The sequence below is a fragment of the Alexandromys fortis genome, unplaced genomic scaffold (genome assembly GCF_014885135.2).
Source record: "Alexandromys fortis isolate MF-2015 unplaced genomic scaffold, M_Fortis_MF-2015_v1.1 scaffold_90, whole genome shotgun sequence".
NCBI classification, from domain to species: Eukaryota; Metazoa; Chordata; class Mammalia; order Rodentia; family Cricetidae; genus Alexandromys; species Alexandromys fortis.
This window is the reverse complement of record NW_026067985.1, coordinates 7,539,525-7,549,571: the sequence shown is the minus strand read 5'-3', so window position 1 is coordinate 7,549,571 and position 10,047 is coordinate 7,539,525. Positions and strand designations below refer to the sequence as shown.

The window sequence follows — 10,047 nt, the reverse complement described above, 5'->3', positions numbered from 1 at the left end:
ACCCCTCAGCCAAATTGCTTTTTTTTTTTTTTTTTTTGTAAATTTGTGCCCAAAAAGTTGGGCACCAAATAAAGCACAATTAATAAAAACTCAGAGACAGAAACTGGGGTTCAACCTGAAGACCAAAAAAGCAAAGCAGCCAGCCACTGGCTCTATCCTTGACTTCAGTCTGAAAATGGCCACCCTGCCTCCAGGAATCTCAAACTGAGAAAGACTGAGAGCCACCTCCTCCAGTTTTACATTCCTCTCTTTGGCTGGGATTAAAGGCCTGAACCGCCCTGTTTCTGTGTCAAACTAGTGTGGCTACTGAGATTAAAGGTGTGCGTCACCACTGCCTGGTCTGTATGGCCGGCCAGTGGGGCTGTTTCACTCTCTGATCTTCAGGTAAATTTTATTTATTAACATACAGATGAAATGCCGCTACACACGCATACATACACGCTTCGTATTTGAGCCTCATGCTTTTTTCTCTAAGATGAAGAAGAAGGCAAGCATGGGGCTCCATTGAGCTTGTTTAGTGCCATATAGTAACCCTTGCAGAGGTAATAAGACAAGAAAAAAACAAAAATCCTGATCGGAAGCAGGAAATGAACTCTGAGAGTGGGGCCCGGTGTGTAGCGCGTGCTGGCTGACCGCCTTTTGCATTTCCAGGTTTGGCTTCACCGTTCAGGGTAGAGAGCAGACATGAAAACTCAGGTCACAGCAGCTTGGCATGAATGGTGCCCCTCTATTCTTAAAATTTAACCCACAGGGGCTGGAGAGATAGATGCTCAGCGGCTAAGAGCCTGTACTGCTTTTGCAGAGGGCTTGGGTTTGAACCCCAACACCCACTTCCCCGACAGAAGAAAAGACATCAGCAAAGGCCCCGAGTCAGGCTACCTTGACTTTTAGTTTACAGTGGAAAGCTGAATTTTGGCCTTCCATTGTCAACACTGAGGGAACCTTTTCAGACCACGCTTTCTGAGAAGCTGTCACTCGTGGTGACCGTGACCCCGTTGTCTTCCAGCCATCATCGAGAAGAAGACCAATGACCTTCTGCTCCTGGAGTCATTCCGGCGCCTGCAGGATTCGGAGGGGCCCGACGTGGATGTACCACAGCCCTTCGTCAACCCCTTCTGGGGCGGCTCTGCCCTACTCAAGCCCCCAGAGCCCACAAAGGTTGTGCCCCCTGTGTTTGGGGCAGACTCCTTCAGTGACAAACTTGAAGAGGGTGAGTTCTTTCTCACTGCCACGCAGGTGGCCCACTGGATAGAGTCTCTTAAGGAGCCCAAGTCCCTACAGGGTCTGTGGGCCAAGCCTCAGTTTCCCTCGTTACTTCCTTGAGTAACATCCCACTGTGTGAGCAATCATCACACTGTGGCACTGGTTTGAAAACACAGATGGGCATATATCCTTACGGAAAACTGAGGGGTCAGAGCAAAAGTCAGAACATAGTCACTGTAGCCCCAAATCAGAAACAAGCAAAGGAACCAGCGCGCGCGCACTTGTGCACACACGCACGCGCGCGCGCACACACACACTCTTATGTACATACTCATTCAAACATACAAAGATAAACACACACTTATTCTCATACACTCATATGCACATACATATGTTCTCAAACACATGCACACACATTTGCACACACATACACACATTCTCAAGCATACACACATGTATGCACACATATTCAAGCATATACATACACACATGTATGCACACCTACACACATGCACCATTCACTCTTTTTTTTTTTGTTTTTTTTGAGACAGGGTTTCTCTGTGGTTTTGGAGCCTGTCCTGGAACTAGCTCTTGTAGACCAGGCTGGTCTCGAACTCACAGAGATCCTCCTGCCTCTGCCTCCCAAGTGCTGGGATTAAAGGCGTGCACCACCACCGGCGCACCATTCACTCTTAAGTCAGAATTTAACAAACAATGGAGCATTATGCAGCCACTAAAGCAAATATCACTCTGGGTAAGATAGCTTGGCCATCAAACATGGGCTGTGCCGTGCAGTTTTGTCCTTGCTATGAAACCAAACTCTTGCTTGGGAACTCCCTGAGGGCACATCTCTGCTTGGAGCTCTCCAGGGCTTTCCACACCATGCCCAGCTCAGCATGGAGTGACACTGTCCCTGGGAAGGAAGTGAGCTGGGTGTCAACTCCCAGCTCCTCACAGAGCTCTGTCCTGGGTGCAGTGGAGCAGCCCCTGGACCACAGCAGCCTCCGGCAGCTGGTCTTGGAGAACTACCTTCACAAGGACCGTGGCAAGGACCCACAGGACACCCTGTCGGAGAAGGGGGATGAACTGAGGCCCAAGAAGAAGGTGGTAGGCTGAGCTGCAGGTAGCTGTGTTCCACACCCAGAGATAATAAATGTTTTCTTCCTGAGCCCCAGGGCCTTTGCATGTGCTATGCTAAGGCACTCCGAGGGAGGGCTGGAAACCAACCTTATGTGGGGTGGGGGACAGAGCAGGATGGAACTCAAAATCTGGGGCCCCAGGTTCAGTGCTCCTGGAAGAATGGGTGTCCCTGAGGGATGCTCACAGGACCACAGGTGGGGTATGGAGAGTCAAAGTTTGGGGGCTCTGTTCCTCCAGCACCCACCCTTTGAACTCCAGCTTCCTGCAAGGGGCCCATAGGGACTTCATCGATTACACAGCTGGATTTGACCCTGGGGATGGGGCTGTGGGTTCCTTCTCTCTCAGACAAGGCCTTCTCTCTCAGACTAGGCAGTCACCATGCTTGATCCCAGCGAGTCTCTTGAAGTTGGCTTTCCATTTTTACTTCATCTATAGGGACTTGGCTCTAGGGCCACACAAGGCCCAGGTTAGGGGATCCAGGGACTGATACCAGTTGGTTTTTTTTTTTTTTTTTTGACACAGGCTCTCATTATGTAGCCCAGGCTGGCCTGAAACTCATAATTTAATCCTGTCTAAGTATGAAACTCACAGAGATCCTCCTGAGTTCTGGGATTATCCAGTCTAAGTCTGGAACTCAGAGATCCTCCTGCCTCTACCTCCTGAGTGCTGGGATTAAAGGGTGTGTGCCACAATGCCCAGGCTGTGGTGTACCAAGTCCCTCCCCAAAGCAAACAGAGCTAAAGGAAAGCTGCCTTGGGGCAGATGGAGAGATGGCACCGGCCACCCTGGATGCAGCTGCTCCTGAGCCCATGGACTTCTGTGCTTTTGGAACTTCTTTCTTTCTTTCTTTCTTTCTTTCTTTCTTTCTTTCTTTCTTTCTTTCTTTCCTTCCTTCCTTCCTTCCTCCCTCCCTCCCTCCTCTCCATCCCTCCCCTCCCTTCACCTCCCCTCCCTCCCCTTCCTTCCCTTTTTTTGAGACAGGGTTTCTCTGTGTAGCTCTGACCATCCTGGAACTCTATCCATAGACCAGGCTGGCCTCAAACTCAGAGATCCACCTGCCTCTGCCTCTGCTGGGATTAGAGGAGTGTGCCAGGCAAAAGTCCTTTGTTTTTTGAAATGAGATTCCTTGCAGCCTTCACACAACCCAAATACTTTTTGAGTTTGGCTACACAGGACCAGTGAACCAACAGCCATCATGACTAGATCCAAGACTTCCTGTTTATTTGCACATGGCCTTGGCTGGGGTGGCAGGGGCTGGGCTGGAGAGCAGGCTGTAGGTCACCCGAGGCTGGGCTCAGGGCTCAGTCCTTCTCTTCCCCGTGGGTGATGATGTGGACTAAGTTCTTGTAATCGAGATTGCCAGTGACATCTGGGGGAAAGGCTGTGAACATCTGGTCGATCTGAGAGCAAGAATGGTGGGGACAGAGACAATGAGAGTGGCAAGGGGCAGGGAGGCCTGAGAGCCCAGGAAAGACCTGGGAAGGACCCCTGTTCCACAGCTGCCTGACCCCAAGGTCCCCTAGACACCCCAGGCACCCTGCAGTGGAGAATAGAGGTGCAGCCACACAGGGAGCTGGGTGGATCAGGTTCAGGTATGTCAGGGCCTGGTGGGGACTGCAGCTGAATGCAGGCAGAGGGCCTGTTGTGGTCACATTCTTGGAGGGAAACCAGAAATCGAGGTGGTTATTTTACATACAGTTTCCCTGTTTGAAAAGTATTGAGCGAAGCCGTCATAATGGTGCCTGCGATCCCAGCACAGGGAGGCAGACAGAAGGTCTGGGAATTTAAAGTCACCTGGATTAAATAGCAAGTTCCAGACCAGCCAGGGCCGTGTAGTGAGACTCTGTCTTAAAAGGCACCCCCTCCCCCAACATGGTTTTGAATGGCTACTATTGGTTCCCCCCAATTTTCTCTATCTTGCCGTGCCGGGGATTGAACCCAGGTTTCCTTGCACACCAGGCGAGTGCTCTAAGCCTGAGCTACAGTACCAGCCTTGTTAATCTTTATTTTGTGGCAGGTCTGACCAAGTTGCCCAGGTTGGCCTTAAACCTGCAATCCTCCTGCCTCAGCTTCTCTGGTAGCTGGGACAGCTATTGGCTGCCACAGGCCTGTGTCATGAGACCTAGCTGGCTTGAATTTGTAACCACCAAAAGACACTGTGCCCTGGCCCTGTGATGGCATTGTGCACTGTGAACACCACCGAGCCTCGTGGCATGTGGCAGTGGATTCTGTTCTCATCCCACCTTGACAGATGGGGAGACTGAGGCACAGTGAGGTTAAAGTCTAAAGTCCCATGAGTGATGGGGGATATACACCAGAGCGAAACAGAGTTCTTGTGAAGGGGGCTGGGCAGTGGGGACACTGAGAACCCTGTACCTCCTCTTTGGAGAATCTCTCTGCTTGTGTGGTCAACATCTCCCGGACACTGTAGGAGAGGAGAGAGCAGGTGATGGTGACATATGTCGGGGGTGGAAAGTGGGGACCCCACTCCCTCAGAAGTCACTCACTAGTCAGCCTTCAGCGACCCTTTGCCTTCAGGGTCAAACACCTTGAATGCGTTGAGAATGGTCTCCTCGGGGTCAGCCCCTGTAAGAGAAGGTAGGCTTACCAATCTGATGGGACGGGAGCCACTGGGGCCGTAGGAAGTGGACCCAGGTCCCCCTGAGCCAGAGTGGCTGGGGCAAGGCCATTTCCCTCAGGGAGATCTGGGTTTAAACAAAGGCTGGGGAGTTGGCTCAACAAGAGGGCTTGCTGCTCTTCTCATCCTCCCATAACCCCGCCTCTCCTGGCCTCCATGGGCACTGCACGCATGTGCTATGTACGCACATATACACATAAATAATAATATCTTAAGAGAAGGCCGAGGAGCCAACAGGAAGTCAAACGCAAGGGAGGCTTCCAGAACAAGACTGGGCAGGTTGACTCTGGGACTTTGTGGGTTGCAGGGCCTTTCAAGTAAGTTGTCTTTCTGTCTCTGAATCCACCATGACCTGGGGGGTAAGAGTAGAGCCAGCCACTCAGGTGCTCCAAAATATGTCAGTCACTGAAGCCGACCAGCCCAAGGCTGGGTAGAGGACTTGGAAATAGCCCATTGCCGAGCAGCTTCTCCTGCTGGAGGAGTATACCCCCACACCGCCACTGGAGGAGGGATCCCCTGCTGGAACAGCCCCATCAGCAGCTGAAGCAGCAACCCTGCTTGCTTTTATGCTATTGTTCTTCTTTTTATTATTTTTCATGTGTATGGGTCTTTTGCTTGCATATATACTGTGTACTACATGTGTGCCTGGTCTCCAGAGAGAGCATTGGACCTCTTGAAACTGAAGTTACAGACGGTCGTGAACCACTATGTAGGTGCTGGGAATTGAACCTGGGTCCTTTGGAAGAGCAGGCAGTGCTTTAAACCACTGAGCCATCCTTCCACACTAGTTTTCAATGGATACTTTTCCACTTGTGAGTTGCCCATCTTTCGCCCATGCTGTCTCTTCTAGAGCTTAATGCATGCCCACAGGTGATCACACACACACGCATGCTCACACTCACATGCACAAACTCACCTTTAAGTTTCTCCCCAAACATGGTGAGAAACACAGTGAAGTTGATCGGTCCTGGAGCCTCCTTGATCATTTCATCAATCTCTTCATTTTTCACATTCACACGTCCTAGCGGGAAACACTGGGACTGAGCGCTGGGAGGGGCAGCTGTGGTCCTTTGTGACCCAGCTTCCAGGAAGCTGGTCTGGGAACCGTCGGGGACAGTGGTGTGTGTGTGTGTGTGTGTGTGTGTGTGTGTGTGTGTGTGTGAGAGAGAGAGAGAGAGAGAGAGAGAGAGAGAGAGAGAGAGAGAGAGAGAGAGAGAGAGAGGTTCTCGAGCAGTCAGCCAGCATCTGATGTGGACTGGGGTGGCTAAAACAGTGTTGTCAAGGCTGGGGTCATGGTTCAGGGGATTAAGTGGTGGTCTAGAATGCAAGAGGCCCTTGGTCCCACCCCACCCCAGCACCTCATAAACCCGGTGTGGTGGCGAATGCCTGCACTGGGAAGATCAGAAGTTCAAGGTTCTCCTACATAGTGAGGTTGAGGCTAGCCTGGGCTACATGAGACTTGTGCTCATTAAATGAATAATGTCTTCAGGCCTGAAACCTTTAATATAAGTAAAACGTGCTTGTGTTGTGATGCCCTTCTGAGATGCGGGTAGAGGGCTGCGTCTCCAGTCACCAAGGGAACTCGGTCAGGCTTGCTGCAGCCCGAGCTGCACGGTGTCACATCCCTGCTCTCTCTCCGGCACGCCTGTCTCTGTGCAAACCGGACAATGCTGGTCCCTTCCTAAGACTGCGTTTTTAAGGTAAAAGGCCGCAGCAGTTACAAAGGTGGAGAACAACTCCCAGAGCTGTTCTGGGAGCCCTGAGTTTTGTGGATGGGCACAGGGGGGACTGGGAGGCAGGCTCACACACTTGAAATGCTGAATAAGCCAAAATCCCAAATGGGATGACCCCAGTAGCCTGAAAACCAAATATCTGGTAGGATTTTAAGGTCTGACACTGAAGCGTTGATGAGAGCATGGCCTGGGTAATTCTGTTTTCTCCTTTATTCTTTTCTGAGTAGTTTAAATTTTCTATGATGAGCCAGGAGTGTGCTATAAAATCTGTCTGTCCTGCCCCTCCCCCCACACCTTGGGTTAAAAGGAAAGGAGGAAGCATGGGAAGACCCGGGAGTGGCTCCCAAAGCCTGGCTGCAGCTGAAGCTTTGGCATATGACAAACAGGCTCTTGGCTTCTTTCGATGCCCGCACTACCCCTCCTCCACCTTCTACCCTATTATGGGAAGGCAGTCTCCGTGCAGGGCTCACGCCACATACCTAGGGCAGCAAATGTGTCCCTCAGGTCATTCTTGTCAATGAAGCCATCTCTGTTCTGGTCCATGATTGTGAAGGCCTGTGGGGCAGGGAGAGTTCAGCTGAGGACAGGGAAGGGGTTTCTGGGAACTCCAGAGACCACAACATAGAATGGATTGAAGAATTGGAAACAGTCTTGAGCTGATTTAACTGCAATGTCCCTGTTAGGCCCCCACCCTAGAAAATCAAAATCATGTCCCTATAAAACCCTGTCTAGAAGCTGAGCAGTAGAGGTGCATGCCTTTAATCCCGGCACTCGGGAGGCAGAGGCAGGTGGATCTCTGTGAGTTCGAGGTCAGCTTGGTCTACAGAGTGAGTTCCAGAACAGTCAGGCCTATTACACAGATAAACCCTGTCTCGAAAACAATAACGAAAGACCCTGTCCAGACATTCTGATGTAGGAGAGCTCCAGGCACACCCTAACATCTTCGAAGGAGGAATGGGACCCCAAATGAGGCTCATGCTACCGAGCATGGTTCAGCCCTGAAAAAGAACAGTGGTTCCATCCTTGTCACAGCAGGGTTTCACAGAGGGAGCAAGGCCAAGACTACCGACCGTGGGCCACAGGTTGCCTGGGTACTCCAGGAGAGAACTGACCACAGGCACCAAGTTTCCTCTTTTGAGGTGACAGGTGACCTGAGCTTTCAAGGTGGTGACTGGTAAAGACACGGTAAGAGTAAAATCTGCTGATCCACAGGAGGTGGTGTTAGTAGGAACAGAGGTACCATCTTAGAACCTATGTAGAAATGCTTGTGTGACCACAGCCCCTCCCCCTGCCAAGGGCCAGGTGTGAGTGAGGAACCCGTGCTGCTGGGACATGACTCTGACCATGGCCAGTGGCTTCATTTGGCCGCTTTAATTAGGGCCAGAGGTGCTTGCAGCAAGGCAGAGCCCACTGTTGAGGGCGGCAGGCTTCACGCAGAGCCGCACTCAGTTGTCCAAGGTGGCCCTGCCCTTTCTGCTTTGGCACTGGAAAGGAAATTCTCCATGGTTAATATGCAGAGACGCGGCAAGGATAGACATAACAGTGATGGGCATGGGTGGACGGCCATGCTGCCCAGCCCAGTGCACCAGGACCCAGGCAGGGAAAGGGAATCAGGAAGGACTATAGGGACCAGGGGCTGGACTTGGTTCTCTCGCCATCCTCTCTCTCTCTCTCTCTCTCTCTCTCTCTCTCTCTCTCTCTCTCTCTCTCTCTCTCTGTCGTTCATCTTTTTGCCCCCCCGCGCCCCCCCTCCAAGCACAGGAGCGACTGAGGACCTCAGGACACAGGTGACCAAAGTGGGAATCAACACTGAGGAGAGATTGCCAGTGGGTAACTGTGGCTCCCCAGCACTTCTGTGCTTTTCTGGAAGATTCCCTGTATGTCAGCCAGGAGGTGCAATTTTTTTTTTAAATAATCTATAGACGTTACTAAGACCAAGTGTTTGTTCAGGGGTTTGCAGACAGTCTGGATGAGCCTGGGCACGTGGGCATGCAGGTCATCTCCCCGGTGGGTGGGGTGTCCTTCATCTGGGGAGGGGGCTGCCACACCCACCTCCTTGAATTCCTGGATCTGGGCCTGCTCAAACATGGAGAACACGTTGGAGCTTCCGCCTTCTATTCTCTTCTTGGCTTTCTTTGGTGCCTGGGGAGGAAGCAGCCATTAGGCACGGTGAGTCCCAGGCCTGCCCCGTCACCTGGTGAGGGACTCTCCTTTGCCCAGACAACACGAGAGAGAAAACGACACTTGAAAGCACGCAAACATTATCTCATTCTCTCTCGGCTCCACCAAGGAGACAGACTTACTGGAGGCTCAGAGAGAGTGAGTCACTTATCCCAGGCCACACAGCCACAGAAATCCACATAGTCTGTGCCCCAGCCACTGTCTCGCTCTGACTAGGAGGTTGGGAGGCAGACACCTACCCAGCACTATGAAGGAGGACCTTTTAACAGTTCCAAGTTCAGAAGATAGAACCAGAAAAACTTTCCTGAATGGAAAACAAACAACCAAAACCAAAACCCAACCTTAACCCAAAACCTACCCCTCTTTTATTCAATTTTTGCAAGTTCCCCTAGGGAGCTGCTCTTTTCGGCTCCTTGGGGACACTGACTGGGGTCACTCTGCATGGCTGGTACACAGTGCTGGTCCATCTAGGGCTGGGGGGGGGGTCATGAAAACTTCCCTCCTCCTTCAATGGGGTCCTTAGCTTACAGGGTGCCTCTTGATTGCCCACCCTGCATCTTCCCTCAAGGGTCCACTGGCCACTCACCATGGTGTCTGGAGCTGGCTGCTGCCTCTGGAGAACTCCACGAGTCTACTGGCCTGCATCTGCTGTTGAACAATAAATACCTCTTCCCCGGGGTTAAAAATAACCCCATGACCACTTTTGGCAGTTGTAGGTGAGGCAGAGGCCACCTAAGCCCCCCCACTCCATGCCGTTCTTCTGAAGTAAGAGCTGCTCACTGGCGGCCACCGCCTGGATTGACACGTGAGACCCAAAAATGCCTTCAAGGTTAAAGAGGCAGTGGCTGGGGCCTGGCCTGGGAGTGATGCTCAGTGCCGCCTGCCACGCCTGTCATTGTCTAGTGGGGAAAAGGAACCCTGGAGGAGGAGGCGTGAACCTCTGTAATTAGGCTCCCTAGCACCTCGGGGCCTGTGCACCTGCGCTCCTGGGGCAGGCTCTGGGGCGCCCTATCTTTGCTCAAATGTCACCCACCCTCGTTCTTGGCCTCCCTTCCCTGATTTGTATCTCTTCCCTGATTTGTATCCGCAGTGTTCACACACTGAGCAGGCAGTGTGATAGACAGCCAGCTCCCGAGGCGGGGGCCTTCTCAA

At 52.0% G+C, this 10,047-nt stretch overlaps 2 protein-coding genes across 2 annotated transcripts in view; one reads left to right on the top strand and one right to left on the bottom strand.

Moving 5' to 3' along the window:
* Nucleotides 1-2,319, top strand: part of Ccdc63 (coiled-coil domain containing 63) — a 31,722-nt gene extending 29,403 nt beyond the window's left edge. The window contains exons 10-11 of the mRNA XM_050159052.1: nt 1,007-1,210; nt 2,180-2,319. Of these exons, the coding sequence (XP_050015009.1) occupies nt 1,007-1,210; nt 2,180-2,319 (344 nt within the window). The remainder of the gene's footprint in view (nt 1-1,006; nt 1,211-2,179) is intronic.
* A 1,247-nt stretch (nt 2,320-3,566) lies between these two features.
* Nucleotides 3,567-9,718, bottom strand: Myl2 (myosin light chain 2). The gene is made up of 7 exons (XM_050159042.1): nt 9,482-9,718; nt 8,767-8,856; nt 7,194-7,269; nt 5,898-6,002; nt 4,851-4,929; nt 4,720-4,768; nt 3,567-3,743 (listed from the first exon to the last, which is right to left on the bottom strand). The coding sequence occupies exons 1-7, from the start codon at nt 9,482-9,484 to the stop codon at nt 3,645-3,647; spliced, it is 501 nt and encodes a 166-aa protein (XP_050014999.1). The 5' UTR covers nt 9,485-9,718; the 3' UTR covers nt 3,567-3,644.
* Nucleotides 9,719-10,047: the final 329 nt, after the last annotated feature.